General features: G+C 41.0%; 1 protein-coding gene across 2 annotated transcripts; it reads right to left on the bottom strand.

Annotated features, from left to right (window-relative positions):
• Positions 1–1176: 1176 nt before the first annotated feature.
• Positions 1177–19327, bottom strand: prdm8b (PR domain containing 8b). Of its 2 annotated transcripts, none has more exons than XM_033972917.2 (4): positions 19124–19327; positions 10902–11126; positions 8085–8316; positions 1177–4009 (listed from the first exon to the last, which is right to left on the bottom strand). In XM_033972917.2, exons 2-4 carry the CDS (start codon positions 11118–11120, stop codon positions 2751–2753), a joined length of 1710 nt encoding a protein of 569 aa, XP_033828808.1. In that variant the 5' UTR covers positions 11121–11126; positions 19124–19327; the 3' UTR covers positions 1177–2750. The 2 variants fall into 2 exon arrangements, with proteins under 2 accessions (XP_033828808.1, XP_055080313.1); XM_055224338.1 differs by having other exon boundaries at positions 1225–4009; positions 10902–11129.
• Positions 19328–21154: the final 1827 nt, after the last annotated feature.

The following is a 21154-nucleotide window of genomic DNA, read 5'->3' as shown; positions in this document are numbered from 1 at the left end:
AAAAGATTTAAAAAGTAGCTAACCATATGAGTCAATTTTACATGAAAAATCTACCAAAAAATAGGTAAACCAGAACTAGGCCAAAACTAAAGCATCAGCATCATCCTGGGTCTAAAGAATGTCTCTAAGTCAGATGCCCTCCCATCCTCATATATACCTGTGTCAGATGCCCTCCCATCCTCATACATCCGTGTGTCAGATGCCCTCCCATCCTCATATATCCCTGTGTGTCAGATGCCCTCCCGTGCTCCTATATCCCTGTGTGTCAGATGCCCTCCCATGCTCATACATCCTTGTGTGTCAGATGCCCTCCCATCCTCATATATCCTTGTGTGTCAGATGCCCTCCCATCCTTATATCCCTGTGTGTCAGATGCCCTCCCATCCTTATATCCCTGTGTGTCAGATGCCCTCCCATCCTCATATATCCCTGTGTGTCAGATGCCCTCCCATCCTTATATCCCTGTGTGTCAGATGCCCTCCCATCCTTATATCCCTGTGTGTCAGATGCCCTCCCATCCTTATATCCCTGTGTGTCAGATGCCCTCCCATCCTCATACATCCTTGTGTCAGATGCCCTCCCATACTCATAAATCCGTGTGTCAGATGCCCTCCCATCCTTACATCCCTGTGTGTCAGATGCCCTCCCATCCTCATACATCCCTGTGTCAGATGCCCTCCCATCCTCATATATACCTGTGTCAGATGCCCTCCCATCCTTATATATCCCTGTGTGTCAGATGCCCTCCCATCCTTATATCCCTGTGTGTCAGATGCCCTCCCATCCTTATATCCCTGTGTGTCAGATGCCCTCCCATCCTTATATCCCTGTGTGTCAGATGCCCTCCCATCCTTATATATCCCTGTGTGTCAGATGCCCTCCCATCCTTATACCCCTGTGTGTCAGATGCCCTCCCATCCTTATATATCCCTGTGTGTCAGATGCCCTCCCATCCTTATACCCCTGTGTGTCAGATGCCCTCCCATCCTTATACCCCTGTGTGTCAGATGCCCTCCCATCCTTATACCCCTGTGTGTCAGATGCCCTCCCATCCTTATATCCCTGTGTGTCAGATGCTTTGATACCAAAAATACTTCCACGTGGATTCTAATTTTCAATCCATTTTGCGAAATTTTAAGTTTGAAAAGTAAAATGACAAAAATGGGAAGACATTTCAGTTGAAAATAAAGCTATTTTATTGTCAATGCATTCAACATGATTCGATAAACTATGAAATCACAGAAACTATTCCCAACGGACACCAAATATGAGCAAAGCAGAGTATGTACAGGTGATAGATATGTGAAACAGACATGCACTCCCATATGTGCCAAATATCACTGTACATTTAATACAAGTCTCCCCTTATCCTCAAACGTCTAAGTGCTTCAATAAATAGATTTCAAATTTCTCAAAACGCATTTTCAAATAGACCCAAAAAACTGAAAATTTGTACAAAGAGGAAAACCGAGCCGGGTCTGGAAGGAAATGGATGGATTCATGAAGCAGGTGGACGACATTTGGAGTTTTTTTTTTTTTTAATACATTGTGAACTTGTGGCATTTCATCCAAGCAAATTCAGAACGCTGGCAAAGCTTTATGTTGTATGTCACGGTGATGCTAACAACAACTAGCATGCTAATAGTGCACTTCCTGGTTCAGTGTTAAAATTAGATTTAGATAGCACGCAGTGGTCTCACCTCTGCATTTAAATATATCTGTACTGGGGCAAAGAAAGAAAAACTCCAAACTCCAAAAAAGTTCTTCAGTTACATTGTTTAAAAAAAAAAAAAAAAACCTGAAATGTTTTATGTAAGCGCTGGTCCAACCTGCTTTATGAAGTACATCCACTCTTCAAAAAGTGAAGTGCAAAGGGGCTGTGGTAATTCGTAAGTGTTGGATCTCAAGTGTCCTCAAGTCTCAGATGAACAGGCCTCCTCAGATAGAAGCTTCCTCAGTCACTACGTTTACATGCACGTCAAGAAAATACTCTGATTTGGTTTTCAAAGTGTCTGTAAATGGGAACTACGATTGAGGTGTGGTGGTTCAAACCTTCCACATCCCAATAGCACATCTGCTGAAGTCCACGTGTAACTGCGCAGTCCGATTTACATTAGGTGCAGTCTAAAAGAGACGTTAAACTGCACAAGAAACAGTCTGTCAGATGTGTTTGGACATGAACTCACTTATTTCAGATCAGCAGTGATGACAAATTACATGGAAGGTCATCACACTGTGGACTAAGCATGTGTCGTTTCACTGTTTTGGTTAGTTATGTTAAAGTGAAAGTAAAAACTACCAGAGCTTCGATGTGTTTATTTGTACTGCAGAGGGCAAATAACTTGTGAGTAACAGTTCCTAGTGTGTCTGAATAACAAATACTCAAGGTAAATGACATTATCTATCTTTGTTTAAGGCGTGGCTATATGTGTCACAGCTGTTTTTATTAGCAATTATAGCTGTAAATGCTAATAATTACGACCCTGAACACTTCGTAGCCACCCCTTCACACCTATTTGCGTTCTTTGACCTGCTGTAGACTGGGACAAGAGTGATCTGACAGGTTTTGGGGCAAAGATGAATTGAATTTGGTTGTTTAGCACACGGAGTTCTCTGAGCATGTAAATGTAGTGAGTCTCATATGAACAGGCCTCCTCAGATAGAAGCCTCCTCAGATAGCAGTCCTCTGATAGAAGTCTCCTCAGATAAAGTTTCCTCAGATGGAAGCCTCCTCAGATACCAGTCCTTCCTCAGTTGTGCGAGGTCATGTGGCGCGACAGGTGATGCCTCTCCCGGAACGACTCGTTGCAGATGGGACACTTGAGCTTCTCCTCCCTCCTCCTCTTCACCAGTGGCTCCATGGCGTACTCCTTCTTGTGGTGTGAGCGCATGTGGTAGACCAGGTCCGATGTCATGCGGAACGAGGCGTTGCATTTGGCACACCAATTTTGCGCAGGCAAGCACAGCGACGTGAAGGAGGGCGGGAGCAGGGTGAGCGCTGATGGCATTTGGAGTTGGATAGGCCCTGAGTTCTTGGGCCAAAAGGCGGTGGCGTACACGAATGGGTTCTGCTTAGCCATGCCGCCACCTCCTGGCACTGGGCAGTTAGCGCCTAGCTCGGCTCCCTGTAGCTTAGCAGCTAAGTGGTCGGCCTGGTAGAGTCTGTTGGAGGATATGGCGTCACCGACTGCCGGGTGACAGTCGAGCAGCTTGGGCGGCATCACAAGCGACGACATTTGAGAGAAAGAAGAACGCGACGGCTGGCTGAAAGCACTTTTACGTTCGTTCCCGCCAGTGCCACCCTGCTGGCCGACGGACGTAAAGGCGCTACCCATGGGTGGAGTCTGGGGCGGCTGCGTTTCCGAGAGAACCTGCCGGATGTTCAAATGCTTCTCTGCTGGACTTCCATTGGGGCGTCCACCGTCTTTGTTTTCTGAGTTCTTGCTGTGATGTTTGAGGCTTTGAGGGGACTTTTTCACTTCCGTAAAAGCACTGCGTTTGGCTTCCACGATCTCAGCGGGCGGAGAAAAAGATCGGTCCTCCAGGCTGTAGGCGCCTCGGTAATTCTGCGCCGATGTTGCTAGTTCCTCTTTCGATTTGGACAAGCCCGCGCCAATCCTCTCCCTGCTCTCTTCAATTTCTGAAAACTTCCTTTTGCCGGAGCTCTCGCTGCAGATCTCGGCCTCCTTATCGCTGGGCGGACTAGTGCGATTGTTTTCTAAGTCCCGCGCTAGATTATGGAAGTCTGTGGATGGTTTGGTGCTATCCTGGTTGGCGCCGTAGCTCTCGGATCGGCCCATTTTGAGGTTGGGATTGGGGCTGGCCCGGGCTGGGGGGTTGCTGGTTGAATTCCCGGCCGGACGGTCTGGACTCCCCTCTTTGGCGCCCTCCTCCTCAGCTGTGCTCATGTTTTGCAGTCTCTTGGTGCAGCGGAACCGGAGGTGGGCCAGATACGGGAACTCAAACTGGAAGCGCTGGCTGCAGTCTGGACATATGTAGTGACTGGAGCCTGGGAAGACAAAAACAGAACACACATCATAAATAACAGGTTACAAAATTATAAAATTAAAATATGTGTTTTATTATTATGCACTCTCCATTACGTGCCCCAATTGGAAAAACCAAAAAGCTGTTATATTTATAATAATTTATCGACCTCCTGGTCCATATGCCGACTTCCTGACAGAGTTTTCTGATTTCATTTTAAGTTTAGTCTTGAATTGGGAAAGGATTGTTATAGTTGGAGATTTCAACATTCATGTAGATAACGGCAGTGATTGCCTCAGTGATGCTTTTGGCTCCTGGATGGGATCAGTTTCACCCAGAGTGTGAATAAGCCGACTCACTGTAACAATCACACTCTAGATCTCGTTCTAACCTACGGTATTGAGATTAATGATCTAATTGTCCTTTCTCAAAACCCTATACTCTCTGACCATTTCTTAATTACCTTTCAATTTATACTAAAAGACTATCCAGCCCCACAGAAAAAAACTATAATGAAAAGAACATTATCAGATAAATCGGTTACAGAGTTTAAAGAAATTATTGAGCCATTATTAAAAGATATGTCATGTGACAATGAAAATAATTTTAATCCAATTGTCACTGATCAATTGTTTGACAGAACAATGCTCACATTAAAATCTGCTCTCGATGTTGTAGCTCCGCTAAAACAGAAAAGCATTAAACCAAGACCTCCGGCTCCATGGTACACGCTACAGCTCAGGACACTCAAACAACATGTAAGACGCACAGAGAAGCTTTGGCGCCGCTCGCGCTCTGAGCAGTCTCTGAAGGCATGGAAGCTCTGCCTGCTCACTTATAAGGCCGCTCTGCGGAAAGCCCGAACTAGATACTATTCAAATCTAATAGAAGTAAACAAAAATAACCCCAGATTTCTGTTCAGCACTGTAGCCAGGCTGACAAACTCCCACACTGCTAATGAGTCTCTTATCCCCTCCAACATTAGTTGTGATGACTTTCTTCACTTCTTCGATTACAAAATTACAACCATTAGAGACAACAAAGCTACTCCAAAAATCAGCTCTGAGCAAATCCAGTCTGTAATGCCAATATCCCACATGGATCCTCTAATAATATTAGATAAATTTACTCCTGTTGATGAGGTGGAGATTACCTCAGTCATCATGTCATCCAAACCATCAGCCTGTTTGCTCGACCCTATTCCAATCAGACTCCTCAAAGAAGCCCTCCCCCTAATAATAGATTCCATCCATAACATAATAAATATGTCGTTAGAAAATGGCTACGTTCCTCAGTCCTTTAATTATGCTGTGATTAAACCCCTTTTGAAAAAAACCTAACCTAAATCCTGATGAATTAGTCAACTATAGACCTATCTCTAATCTTCCCTTCCTCTCAAAAATTCTAGAACGAGTGGTGGTGAAACAGCTCTGCCGCCACCTGCAGGACAATAATATATTTGAAAATTTTCAATCTGGATTCAGAGCTCACCACAGCACAGAGACTGCACTGCTTAAAGTAACAAATAATTTACTACTAGCTGCTGATAACGGGCTGGCTTCAGTCCTGGTCCTACTGGACCTCAGTGCAGCGTTTGACACCATTGATCACAACATTCTACTGCAGAGGTTAGAATGTGACATTGGAATCAGAGGGACCGCCCTCAAATGGTTTAAATCCTATCTATCAGATACTAGGTACCAGTTTGTTAGTTTAAACCAGAGCACCTCTCCCTGTTCTAAAGTAGCCTGTGGTGTTCCACAAGGATCTGTGCTTGGTCCAATCCTATTTACTCTGTACATGTTGCCATTGGGAAACATTATCAGAAAACATGGCATTAATTTTCACTGCTACGCTGATGACACTCAGCTGTACTTATCAATGAAACCAAATCAGACTGATCAAATAGATAAACTCAGTGCCTGTGTGAAGGACATCAAAACCTGGATGACCTTGAATTACCTGCTCTTAAATCCTGAAAAAACAGAGGTCATTGTCGTTGGTCCCAAAGGTCAAAGAGATTCTCTGTCGGACCAGATAATCTCACTCGACAATGTGAATATAGCTTCTAGCCCTACTGTAAAAAATCTTGGAGTCCTATTTGATCAAAATCTCTCATTCACAGCCCATATAAACCTAGCTTGTAAAACCGCATACTTTCACCTGCGAAATATAACTAAAATTAGAAATATTTTACCTAAAAACGATGCTGAAAAACTCATCCATGCATTTGTTACTTCCAGACTTGATTACTGTAATTCTCTGCTCGCCACCTGCCCCAAAAGTACTATAAAGTACTATAAAGTACTATAAAGTACTATAAAGTACTATAAAGTACTATAAAGTACTATAAAGTTCTATAAGGAGCCTCCAGTTGGTCCAAAATGCAGCGGCCAGAGTCCTAACAGGAACTAAAAGAAGAGACCACATCAGTCCTGTACTAAAATATCTGCACTGGCTTCCTGTCGAGCTTAGAATCAAATTCAAAGTCCTCCTCCTGACATACAAAGCCCTAAACGGTATGGCCCCATCCTATCTGCAAGATGCTATTGTCCCGTACCAGCCAAACAGAGCACTCCGCTCTCAGAATGCAGGACTATTAGTGGTTCCTAGAGTGTCCAAAAGTACAGTGGGAGGGAGAGCATTCAGTTACCAAGCTCCTGTGCTATGGAATCAACTCCCTGCTGATGTTAAACAGGCCCCCACAGTCTCTGTATTTAAGACCAGGCTTAAAACCTTCCTCTTCGGCATAGCGTATGACCAGGTTACTTAGTGAGGGAGTTAGGGTTATTAAAACCCGGGATAAGAGGCTGCAGTAGGAGTAACTAGCTGGGGGAAGTATGGCAACCTGAGCACTATCCTCTACTTTGTCCTATTTTCTCATCAGCAATGCTATTCACATGTTGTCCCCTTTCACTCTTTCAGATGCCCCGATGACAGCTGGACCCTCTCCTCCTCCCCGCCTGGCCCTCCTCAACCCGCCTCCCTCTCCTCCTCGCCTGTCTCTCCTCCTCCTCGCCCGGCTCTCCTTCTCCTCGCCTGGCCCTCCTCCACCCCCCTCCCTCTCCTCCTCCCCCCTCCCTCTCCTCCTCGCCTGTCTCTCCTCCTCCTCGCCCGGCTCTCCTTCTCCTCGCCTGGCCCTCCTCCACCCCCTTCCCTCCTCCTCGCCTGGCCGATTTTTCCAGTTGTTTGATTTTCCTGTTTGTTTTTGTGTGTATATCACGGTGGCTGAGTGGCTCATGTCTCACAGGTACCGGGTACTCCGGTTTCCCCCATCAACCAAAACATGAACGCCCTTCGAGACAACTGTTGTTGTGATTTTGGACGTTACAAAAATAAAATGAATTGAATTGAATTATTGTTAGAAATGATTTGGAGAAATCATTTATATTCAATATGTAATACTTAGCTTTTTTTTTTTATTCACAAATTGTCAATGATATATCTATCTGCTTGTCATAAAAAACAAAACAAAAAAAATACTTCAGGATTTAGGACAATTAGGAAAGTTCCATAGTCTGCTATAAACTACCATATCTATGTTATGTGCATATGACAGGTTAGATCAGACATTTCACTAAAACATAACTAACATCATCATATTTCAGATTTTACAAAAAATATGTTTTTTTTTTTGTTTGTTTTTTGTTTTTTTTGGAGTCTCTGAAATTTGAACACGAGCAGCAGATGTAATTCCATAACTGTTACAACCACAACGCAAACATGGGACAAAATGTGCCTAGTTTACACAATAGTTCAAATAAATAACACCTTTTTGTAATAAATTCAAACTGTCAGAAAAATGGTTCCTTGCTCTTGTTTTTGTGTTTTGGATATAATTTTCCGTGTTGATGACATGCACCCAGCTGTACTTGCTGAATTTTTGTACTTTTCTTCTCCACCTTTTTTTTTTCCCAATCAGCCACTTAATCAATGTAAAAAGTATGACAAATATTTACCACAGATACTATCTCACCAAAACAAGTCAAGTCATAAAACTTGATCATATCATTAGCACTTTTCTTAAGTATAATGCATTATATTAAAACAAACGTATAACTTTTGACTAGCTAAAGTCCATCCATACAGTCCCGTACCTTTGCTTTTGGCCGGGGCTCTGCTGGCGCTGAGCAGGAGCAGGTCGGTTAACTCTTTGCCGTACCACACCAGGAGCTCCTCGTCCTTCTCGATGCGGCGCAGACTGCGGTAGAAGAGCTGGCCGTTCTTCACATAGGCCTCGAGGTTCTGCTCCTCTCTGTCCCGAGAAGACTGCACCAAACGCAGCCACATCAGGCCCTCCGAGGTGCTGCTGGCCGCTGACGTGTCCACCTAAACCACACGGATAAATGATGAGTGGTTTGAGAGTTGTTTGGTGGTAAATAATGTGTCTTTATCTATCTAAAATCGTTTCATTATTTGTTGTTCTTGTTGCTGTTTTTAAAGGTCCAGAAATCAGATAATAGTCCAGTTTTGGTGGGCATGTGAACACAGCCATTTCATTCTCCATAAGAATGAACGAAACTGAAAGAAAATCAAAAATCCTTTCATTAAATTTGCATATGGCTAGTGACAGTGTTTACTTCATTTTTTTTTTTTTTCCTGAAAACCTATCTACAGCTTGACTGTTCTGATTGACTCCTTTGATAGACCTGGTTTAGAGCTGGTTTAGACCTGGTTTAGAGCTGGTTTAGACCTGGTTTAGACCTGGTTTAGACCTGGTTTAGACCTGGTTTAGAGCTGGTTTAGAGCTGGTTTAGACCTGGTTTAGAGCTGGTTTAGACCTGGTTTAGAGCTGGTTTAGACCTGGTTTAGACCTGGTTTAGACCTGGTTTAGACCTGGTTTAGAGCTGGTTTAGTATCGGTTGTACAAGATGGACAAGATGGTGCAAATATGAAGTCACACATTCATCTTGCAGCACAGGGTAAGTCCTTCATAGCTGCTTTTTTTACATTGACATTGTAACCCAGGTGTAAAATCCACTTACCTATAGTAACTGCAAATTCCCATTTTCCGTATATCAGTGAACGCGCCGTATAACCTTAGCCCCTCACGTGACCACCTCAGCCAATCACGCGCTAATAGCCCTTCATACAAATCAGCTGCTCCGGTCAGAGCTGGAGGAAGCGCATCAGGGCAGCTGCACAGGTACCGTGTCTCCGCTATTTTTGCAATAACTAACACCATCCGTCTTCTAAACCTACCGTTACATGTTTTAAACTCACAGGAGCCACTACTATTATCACGGACGCTGAGTAAAGACCGCGGGTTCTGACGCGAACGAGGGGATTTGGTGAGTGTTTGATTGTCCAGTGCTACGAAGCATTAGCATTATATACATGTCTGTTAATATACCGCGGTGCATTACTGTCAACATAGTCAATTTAAATTGTAATTGTATTTATACAAACAGTATTTTACATGGATTTTGTGTACACTAAACTAAAGACAGCTAATACTAACAGTAATAGTTTTTTTTTGCTAAAAGGTAATTCTGTTTAATACAGGCCAGGTGTGCTCGGGTTGGGCACAATATTTGATGGCGAGCTAGGAGCCCTACCAAGAACTGGAACATCACATTCGACTCTACAGCCCCCTGTGGTCTGGTAGGAGGCTGTTTCAGCCTGTCCCTCCCATAGACTCAAACATTCGCATTCACAACCTTAACATATGGACTAAAAGGGAAATTCATGGACAATTAAGCCCATATCAGTGGCAACCTCATTTTTGTTTTATTGTATGCCCCATTTTTGGGAGATGATATCGAGTGCTGCATTGTTTGTTGTATGGTGTGACCTAAACTGTGAAAGTGCACTTATTTTGCCTTACTCTAAGGGTAAAAAATTGAGACTGATACTGAAATCCTGCAGATTTTGTAAATATTGTGTGTTTGTGTGTTTTTTGTTTTACTTGCAATACATGGTACCAACCACCAAAAGTAAATCTGTTCCAGTCTGGTTTATTACACTGCTCTCCCACCTCCCAGTGAGCTGATACTTAACTCTTCTGATTTAGCCCAACTCAATATCCAAGTCCAAAATATCAATTCACCCTCTTTCTCTTTCTGAGCCACATGCGTGCTCAAACACTCTAAAAAACAAGCTGTTGCTATGTAGAGTTTTTTTCTTAAACATGAAAATATAAAATTTTGGCTATCTATTGTTTTGTTTACACCAGGTCTGAACTTAATTAGGACTAAATCAGAAAACCCATCAGAAGTCCCTATATCCAACTCCACAAACCAGATTCATGTCAGTTTATTTTGGAGATAATAAGTGGAGCCTTCAGTCAGGTGAGCTAAGGTCACCACGTGTGGCTCATGCACTGTGCAAAGACACACCTCAGCCTTCTGGACCAGGACTGGACCGAGACTGAACCGAGACTTAACCATCACTACACGGGACTACACGGGACTGAACCGGGACTACACGGGACTGAACCGGGACTACACGGGACTGAACCGGGACTGAACCACTACACCAGGACTAAATCATTACTACACCAGGACTAAATCATTACTACACCAGAGCCAAACCAGGCCTAACAGGTCTAAACCAGGACTAAAACAAGTCTATACCAGGGCCTTACCAGACCTACACCAGGACTAAATCAGGCTTAGGACTACACCAGGACTACACCAGGACTTAATTAGATCTAAACCGGGGTTACACCAGGGCTGAATAAGTCTACTCTAGGAGTACAGTGAGATTAAACCAGGACTACACCAGGTCTAAACCAAATCAGATCACACATCAGATAAACCAGGACTAAACCATGTCCAAACCAGGATTACACCACTAAACTGGATCTACACCAGAACTAAACCAGGCCTACAACACGTCTAAACCAGGGCTACACTAGGACCAAACAAAGTTCACCAGGACTAAACCAGAACTAAACCAGTCCTTCCACTCACCCTGAATATATATGGCGCGGTCCTCTTGTCCGTGGCCTTGAGTGCGATGAAGGCGATGCTGTCATAGAGAGAAGTGTGCGACAGGACGCAAGGCCCGAAGATGGCGCTCTCGGGCACATCGCAGGTGGTGTAGACGCTGGTGAAGATGTCCGTCAGACACTGCTGCACCGCTTTAGCCTCCCCATCCCAGGACAGCTTCTGAGAGCCGCACTCCTCCATCGCCCCCTGCTGGACAAGAGAGGATGTGATCAGCGAGGCGTTATGATTATTGTGAGGTTTTAGGACGTTTGGTTTCATTCATCTTGCATTATTAGATTGTCTGCATCTCCAAAGTTCAAAATGCTGTTGTGATGTCATGAAGTGGTAGTTCTCGAGTTAATAACAATAATAATACAGTTTATAACACTTTACATTTGAACAACAAATCTCAAAGTGCTGCAGTGCAAAAAAAGACATTAAAAACAGAAGACAAATAGTGTAAAAACAATAGCCGGTGTTCATCTGTAGGCCAAGGTAAAAAGGTAAGTAAGAGTTAACAGCTACATTTGCCGTTTATTCAGTAGAGATTGGCAATTCTACGGCTTAAAATAACCAAATGCTTCTAGTGAAGGTGTATGAAGTTTAAAACACAGATTGTTTTCTGTTTGAGAGAAGAATTCAGCCTAAATATGCAGGATTTGTACATTAAACAAATGTGAATGAAACAAGGCACAACTCCACGTATGTCTGTGATGAAACAATATTATGGCATAAATCAGAAAATAGCGCAATCTATAGTAACGTCCCATACCACCAATGCTGTGAGTAGGGCTGGGGGGGAAAAATAGAAGCGCGATCTCATCCCCGTGATGATATTCCATTCTGGTAAAAGTAAAAATGTAGTCAAGTAAGAGTAACATTCAAAATAATATTACTCAAGTGAAAGGACATAGCGGTCGTCGAAGAAATGACTATAAAAGTACGAAAGTAAGAGTCTGTCAGGATGTAACGTCTGATTCATAATTTTAAGTTAATATAATTGGTAGAATAAAACATAAAATAAAATAATGCACCAAAGGAAGGAGACACAAAAACACAAATGTTCAGTGTATCATATTGTCGACATAAAGCTTTTGTCACTTGTAGAGTTGTGGGAAGAGAAACCAAAACTTTACTCAAGTAAGAGCTCTGTTACTTCCAATAAGAATATGACACACTGATAACTGTTAAGTAGGACTAAAAGTATACTTCTAGTACTCTGAAAAGTTACTCAAGTAAATGTCTCTGAGTACTATCCCACGTCTGGTGAATATAGCATGATCGCCTGCTTTTTGTTTAATGTAGCTCGCTGGTCAAATACAGACGCTTTTCACCACGCTCTCCTCCTATTGGTCAGATTCCGTCGTGCTCTGAGTGAGTGACAGGTGTATATGTCCAATCACAGAGAGAGAACCTTCTGGAACAGCAGAGAGCTTTAGTTACCTTTTTAAAGACTGCGAAGAAACTAAGAAAAACTGAATCAGGACAAAAATCGAGCTTGTGATATGGAAAATCTAAGAACATTTTATGACAAAACCCAGCGCTAGATGTGACTGTAGCAGGATTTTTTTGTATTATTTTGTATGTCCATGTTCTACTTGATGTGAAAAAAATCTAGTTTAATAATAATAGATATGATATTTAGATGACCACGTTACCTTTTATTGTTTTCTGTGTATACTGAAAATTGGCGTAGGCTTGTGCAGAAACATAGAGCTAACTATAAGGAGGGTTAGTGCTCGGGAGAGATCTCTAGATTACGCAAATATGTGGTTTAAGTAAAAGTAAAAGTCAAATTTAAATATGTGCTTACTCCTTCAGTGGTGAGGAGACCCGGTATAACCATATTTATATAGGGGTGGGCCATATTGACAAAAGTATATCATGGTTTGGAAGATGTTTCTGTCTATTTTTGAGGTAAAAAAAAAAAGTTTCATTATAGTTTTAATTTTAGATAATATAGTCCAAAACAACAACTGTGCCATCCATCTCCCATCTCTAACCGTATACGCTACAGTTAATGTGAGGGGAACGCAGGACGATAATTCACAGCAGAACTAGACGAAATCTACCACAGAACGCAGAACCAGAACCATCCCAACAAACCCATCTAGTCCATGGTCCAACTCTAAAGTTTTGGCAGAGACAGATTAAAAAACAAACAAACTAAGTGCACTTTAAGTCTGTTGTTTTACTGTAGTGGAGGTTAATAGGTTGCGTATGATGTCCTAATCTCATATTGAGAGCAGGGGCTTATATAAACTCTGTTGGTGGTTTTCAGATCCTAGAATGTGTTGGTGTTTTACTTCCAGGTGGAGACAAGAGCCAGTTTTCCCTGTGTATTACAATATACTTTGCCATGAGAGATTCCAAAGGTAAACACACATTTTGAACCTAATCATTTCTTTTACAGACTATACCAATTACCATCTTGTACGACAACAGAAATCTGCATTTTAACAATATTCGTGTTATCTCCCCCGTCTGTATTAAGTATTATTGGCCTTCAGAATATTATGATCTGAAAACCAGCACTGTTTTTGAAAGAAATATCCAAATTTATGATACACAAAAGTTGAGACTTATTATTTGTTTGGGATTGGCTCCATAAACTTTCTATTATAATTTTATGGTTTTAAGTACTTTTAACTGACAACGATCATGACTTTGGGGTTCAACAATGGAACCACTTTCTGAAGCTGCTGTGATTCAAATGATTTCAGCTTTGCGTCAGTTTTAATTGCATTAATATTAACCATGAACCAGGTCAACAAATCTGCTGACAGTTAAACAGTGAATTCCACCTGAGAATTCAATGTTGTGCCGTCTCCTAAACCCAGACTACAGCTTCAGAGGAACTAATGACCAAGACATAGCAGAAAAATAGAATGACGTCAACTGAACAAACGTGAGTGAAGGCGCTGCTCATCCAAGATGCTTTTTCAGGACTGGTCAGATGACTGGTGTACACTGACCTATATCTATATGAAGGAAGGAGCTAGCTACACTGAAACTAACACACCTGTGTGTTTACAGTTTGTTTGCTGGGTGTACACTAGAGCTACACTAAGTGTGAATTGTGCCCGAGTCACATTTTCTATAATCAGGCCCCTGATGGGTCCGCTCACACCTATTAGCATACTGGCTATCACTATTGATTTGTCCTTGTTTTGATTTAGGTCTGAGGATGGAGTTATAAATAGGAAATAAATTATGTGTAAGGCCACCATTCCTGTTCAAAGGATTGTCTTTCCTAACAAAAATTGTGTTTTTAACTCCCCTCTCAAACCATTTTTCTTTGGCTATGATCTGTACCACACTATGTTCAAAGAGGTGGTTAGTGGCTTTGAGATGGAAATGTACAGCAGAAAATGACCAAGATGATTATCCAATCAGCACGCAGAATGAGCCTCACATGAGTCTCATCTGCCAGGTTCAATGGCGACATCCAGTTGGTTTAAACCTAAAATGCTTCTCTCTGATCTGAATGGTCACTACATAAACCACAGCACCTGCAGAACAATCATGACTCAGAGCTAGTGCAGCCTCTGCAGCTCAGGGAGTGAATTCTGGAGGTTCTGAGTTTTCACATGAGGCCTATCGTCATACACACATACACACACACACACACACCCCTACATACATACACACCCCCACACAGAGACATACATACACACACACACACACAGAGACATACATACACACACACACACACACCCCGAGACATACATATATACACCCCCACACACACACATACATACACACACACACATACCCCTACATACACACACACATACATACCGTTCCTTTAAAAATGTATATAACATAGTCAAACTCTGTGTTCTCATTACACATACACTATTGCTCTGATAATAATAATAATACTATTTTCCATGACTGAATGAATCAAGTGCTGACATCTGAAAATAGCAGTGGACAGTTCATGTAGATACACAACATGGTAATAAATAGTTTACATTTTCTCTAAGCTCCAGGTTAAGTTCAACCAAACAAAACAATTAAGGAACATTAGGGAAAAGCAGTTAAATAAAATCAAATGTCGTCTTGTCAGAGCAGTGACAGCTGAACAGTGTCATTGTCCATGTCATTTTATATTAGCCCAGTTATTTCACTGTTTTTCTTTATTTTTTATGTTAGTGTTTTAGTTTATAAAATGTGCTGAATGAAATGTGCCAAAGAATCATTGGTAAATTGAATCTGATAACACATCATCATTTTGCAGCCCTATATTTTTACTTTACTTTTTGTATTTTATTTTAATTTGGATTTTATTTTCTTTACCCCTCCTTGAATCTCAGTGTGCACGAGTCATTTTCACTAAAACAGTTAACAAAAACAAAAAAAATGTGCTTTTTTTTTTTTTTTTTTTTTTAATGTTTTTTAAATTTATTTTTTATTTTGGTGAGGATTATAATTTTACTTCCTTGTTGGACATAGGCAGCAGATATAATAGGTAAATAGGTAGAGATAATTCCATAGCCTTTCTGTTACCAAGCAACCATAATGGTAAAGAGGGCCAAAACGTGTCTGGTTTATACATAATGGTCATGAATAGACGAATAAAAACACCTTCATTCTGTTCAATGAAGGTTTAATCTGTCAGAACAACACCTTTCTTGTGTGAAAATTGCCCCTCCATTTTGCATCGAATTTTCAGTGTTGATGACAGAGAGATTCGGTTTTAGAACTCACCACTACTTCCAGTGTTTTTCTACTTTTCTTCTCAACTTGTTTTGGACAAACTGTCACTTAACTGATGCAAACTATGATAAATATTAACCAGATGCAGGTACTTTCCCACCAAACCAAGTCAAAAACTGAAAAACATGAAAAGTTGTCATATGCACTTTAACTCTATTCAAAGTATTTCTAACATTCTAGATTGGTAAGATTCAAGTCTACTGATTTTTAATTTGCCTTATTTATTTATTTATTGTATTCTCTTGCTGTTCTTGTACTCTGCGTTGCAACATTAGAATGAACCACGGGCCTGGCTTTTCCCCAAACGTGTGACAAATAATATTTCTCTTATCTTCTTATCAAAAGGCGCTGCGTAAAGATTCGTTCGTCGTGCGTAAAAACTGCGCGTAATAGACTGTCCTTTTGGGTGTGTGTCCTGGCTCCGTGGCCCGTCTCTCAGCGCTGATGGACATAGATCTTCACCGGAACAGATTGTTGGAACCAGCTGTCCGCGCGCGTCATTTGGGGCCCAGATTTACCCCCGTTTTTTTGTTGTTGTTTTTTGTTTTGTTTTTTGGCCCTCGTTTCTTTCTCATTAATTCTCTCATAACACGCCGTTCACCTCCATTGGCTTATTAATGATGATTTATTCCATATTATTATTATTTTATTATTATTATTATTATTAGCATTATTATCATTATTATCAGTATTATCTCTGATCACACACCGCTGATTCTGTTGTGCTGAGTTTGTTGCACGGATTGTGTCTCTCGCCCTAATAACGTTGACTGCTGCATAAGACAGAGCAAAATGCATGTATTTATTTGTATTTATTATGTTCATTCCTTCATCTTAGCAATAACGTTTTTTTGTTTTTTTTTCCACTAGCTTTGTGGACCTCTGCTCCTAACACACTCTTTGTTCTAACAAGCGGGAAAACTGCGCAAAATTCCCAGGCGGGATGCGCATAATGATAATAATGATAATAATAAAGATAATGATAATAATAATAATAATGATAATAATAATAATAATAATGATAATAATAATAATAATAATGATGATGATAATAATGCCTCTGTGAAATCTAATGAAACAGTTTTAGATTTCACTCATAACATAACCATCTGTGTGTGTGTGTGTGTGTGTGTGTATATATATATATATATATATATATACACACACTTTTCTACTTTTTATTTTAGGATCTATTGGCTTCTCTATGTCGCCTGCACTTGCACTGTTGTGGTCTTGTGGTCTTGTTGTGGTCTTGTGGTCTTGTTGTGGTCTTGTGGTCTTGTTGTGGTCTTGTGGTCTTGTTGTGGTCTTGTGGTCTTGTTGTGGTCTTGTGGTCTTGTTGTGGTCTTGTGGTCTTGTTGTGGTCTTGTGGTCTTGTTGTGGTCTTGTGGTCTGTGTCCACTGCGCAGTTCCAGTCCGTGTTTAACCCTTCCTTGTCCACGCTCACACGCGGTGTCGTGTCGGTCTCGCGCTCTCGTTCTCGGTGCTTATGTCGTATCATTTGCATAATCCGCCACTTTCCCCCGTGACGCTGTAATTAAAGCAGCACGAGCACTTAATCATGTCTTTTTCTTTCCCCTCTCTCTCCCTCTCCGCGCTGTCGAAGCCGACAGTCCTGGTCACAGTTAAGTCCTGGTTTAGTCCTGGTTTAGTCCTGGTTCAAGGCGAGATTTTGTTTAGACCTGGTTTTGTGCTGGGGATTATAAATCTCGTTAAAACCTGGTTGAGGGTTGATTTAGATCTAGTCCAGAACCATGCAGGCCAGTTTTGGGAAGGTTTAAGATCCCGTTTAGTCCTGGTTTAGTTCTAGTCTAGTTAAACCGGGTGAAGACATCATCTGTTTTTGGACATTAAGCATTTCCAAATTCGGACTAAACCGGGTCCCAGCCTAAAACTAAACCTGGACTAGATCAGGATTAAGGGCTCAAACGTGTCCTCGTTTAGTCCTGGGTTGAGCCCAATTTGAGTCCTAATAATGCAGACTTGTTTTAGTCCTGTTGTAGTTCTGGTTTAGTCCTGGTCTAGTTCAGGTAGACCCGTTTTAGATGTGGAGATTGTGTGAGTGTGAATGCATCATAAACCCGGACTAAAACAGGACCAAACAAATCCACACCGGGACTAAAATGGGCTAAAATGGTAACATCTGTAAACGTTCCCTGACTGTTAGTCCTTGTTTAGTTCTAGTTTGGCACCGCGCGTCGTGCGTCAACCACGGGCCCTATAGTCGTCTTCTCTTTCCCGTGTCCGCGCTGCTGTTGCTTCGATTCCCGGAAAATTAGACAAGTTTTACGCGGAAAAAAGAAATTAGGCAACAAATTTTTCCAAACGCGTTAATGGATAAATGACACAACTTCATTGACTGATTTAAAAGCCGAAATTACGCGTGCCATATTTTCAACTTTGCGTAAAACCTTCTATTTCTCAATTAATCAAAGCGACTTTAAACAATTTGTCTTCTCAAAAATAAATAAATTCACGTTTATATTTTATTCACTTAATTTTTAGCAGCTAATTATTTTTGATTTAATTACTCTAAACGAAGACAATCAAAAGCAAATCGTTTGAAATCACGTTGGGAGCTAAACTAACACAGACTGACCTTTGCAATTCGGACATTTAATAAAGTCTGAGATGTGCGTAATTGCTGGATAATCGTCTCCAAACTGCTCTGACGCACTGACAAAACAGAGTACGATATTTAAAGTCAAAATTGTAATACTAAAAAGACTAAAAAACATTGCATTTTGCCCCGTATAGGCCAAAAAATACACAGTACACCCGCTACAACAAATTCAATGTTTGTTTTTGTGGATCAGAAGTCATTTTAGGTCATGTTTTTTTTGCTATATTACTGTTTATTTCGGTGTCATCTGAGCAAGCCTCGTTTGAATCGATATTGTTAAATCCGATTTCCTGTACTGATAACGATGAATCAATTAGTTTTAGCCCCTTGTAAATATATGAACATTAATATGGAAACCTAAAAAAAAAGCAAGTGTTGGTGCTGCCCAGATGATGACAGTCTCTGCTGATGCTTAATTGTTAATAAATGGTATTAAATCGCAAAAACACACGCAGAAAAGACTGGTGTTTTGTTGTTTTTGGGTGTTTTTTTTTTTTTTTTATATACGAGGGACAAAACGTATTCCTGGGTCTACAAAGCGCACGGACGCATCTCCATCTCGCGGATCGGTCGTGGCTCAAAGCCCAGCTGCGGACCGCGGGCGAGGGGCACCGCGGAGGGTAGAAAGGGGGGTACTTGTTTTTTCCTAAAGAACCATCTGCCCGCATCGCACCAGCCTCCAAAAAAAAAAAAGAAAAGTGCCTTAAATCACCACTGAATGAATGAATGAATACCCGGGTTTGTGAATTGTCGCTTGTCACGTCCACCTTCAAAAAACAGCCACATCTGCGCTTCTCAAAACAAAAAAAACACAAAAAACATCCCCAACTCCACGTAAAATCACCAGTTTCCAACCTACCTTTTACGTGTAATAATCCAATAATAAAAACACGTGGAAAAATCCCCCAAAAACGAGTCGCAATAAAAGGTGAAAGGCTGAAAGGCGCGCGGTGCTCCCGGGTGTCAGTACATTCCCGCCCCCCGGTGCAACACGAGAGCTCTACGCCGTAAAAGAGACGCGCAGATGGGGGCACGGAGCCTCGTACTCTCTCCGCTGAATGACAACAGTCCGGGGCACACACACTTTTTGTTTCGCCGAGCATAATCTGCCCAATGAGGCGTGTCTGTCTCCGTCCCCTCCCTCGCGTTAACTCTTCGCTGGCCGGGGCTCCTGTCAACGCGAGCGGGTTTATGGGGCACGGACGACCCCCCCCTCTCCCCACCCTTCCCCTAGCACCCTGTCCGCTCCACGCTTTATTATTGTAATTTGAATGATAATAGAGGGTTGGTGGTTCGATTCCGGAGAAGTGTCACAAGTCAAATGGCACCAAAAAAAAAAAAAAAAGTCAAAATCCAGATTGGTTTATAATTAGTCTGTATATAAACTACAAGACAGAATTATAATTATTATGATATTGTTTTTGTTTATTATATTTATTAGTATTTTTTTTTTCTTTAGTACAAATATATTTTTTTCTTTAGTACAAATATTTTTTTTCTTTAGTACATAGTTATTATTATTTTTGCTTCGACTTCCAAAGAACCAGAAGCGACACTGGGACTTCCCTCGTGTCCCAGCCGGCTCCTCGTGCACCAGGAGCGGCTGCGCGTGCCACGGAGCCCCGCTGTTCTTCCCCGGATGTCTCGGATGTTGTTTATAGGCTGCAGTTCCCGGATGCGCGCGTAGGGGGCGCCCGTGTATAAGTGTCTCTGCGCTCCGGGGCCACACGCGTTTGGAGAGCGGGAGGATGGATCGTAATTTTTACAGGCTACAATGATGAGTGTCGAGTTTTAAAGAGGTTACAAGGTGCTTTTTACTAATATGTTAATGTTTGGACACTGCGCCACGTCCAGTGCAGAGTCTGGAGTGTTTTTGTTGTAGCGAATGAGACCCGAGCTTTAATCAAATAAAATAATAAAAAAAAAAATAAGTAAGTATAAAATTAAAAAAATAAAAATACAATAAAAATAATAATAAAAACAAATAAAAATAAAATAATTAAATAAAAAATAAAATAAAAATAAACAAAAAAAAAATAAATCTTCTAAACTCTTACAAATATTCAAAATTGAACATGTTCTTGTTGCTGTTCTTCTAAAAATTTGCACTGTGGCCTAAACAATCCAAAATGTGTTGTCCACAGATGAGGACACCAGGTCTCAGGAGGATAAAGAAACACTGACTATCCGTTTAAGAAATTATAATATGACAGAATTTATTTTTTATTTTTTAATTTACACTATAATACGTCGCATACAATATTAAAGCATAGCATATTTTTCAATGGCCAAATGAGTTTATTGATTAGGTCATATTAGAGCAGTTTCTTATAGACTATTTGATTTTGTGACGTTTACATTGTTAAATTATACGCCTGTGCTAATATTACATTTGATTCATGTATATTTTTAATTGCGTGTAGTTGCATGTTCTTGCTTAAGTTTATTGCTTTGAGATTTTATTAAATGAAATGGTAAAATAAATGCTCTACTCTAAATTTATTTTAAAAACAAAAATTCCAAAAACGTTGATCCATTCTGCACCTATGATAACTGTTGGATTCATGTGGGTCTATTATTATTTGGATTTTTGTGAGTTTATTCACGCTTTAAACACATAAATAAATATAAGAAGAGAGAGAGAGAGACATACAATTTGAAATAATAATACAAAAAAGAAAAAAAAGGTAAATAATCCTGAAAAACTGCACAGATATTTGGATAAACAATTTCAGTTTCTGTCACAGTTCAAACTCAGCCATTTAAAACACAAATATTTAAAGGGATACTATGTCACTTTTCTGGTGGAGGGTCTGACACCTGCTTGTCTCCATGGAGATTTTATTTCTTTACCTGGAAAGTTCCACAGTATGACATTAAACTTATCTAC

The sequence above is a fragment of the Periophthalmus magnuspinnatus genome, chromosome 9 (assembly GCF_009829125.3).
Source record: "Periophthalmus magnuspinnatus isolate fPerMag1 chromosome 9, fPerMag1.2.pri, whole genome shotgun sequence".
NCBI classification, from domain to species: domain Eukaryota; kingdom Metazoa; phylum Chordata; class Actinopteri; order Gobiiformes; family Gobiidae; genus Periophthalmus; species Periophthalmus magnuspinnatus.
Note: the sequence above shows the minus strand (reverse complement) of the source record. Positions and strands in the feature narration are given on the sequence as shown.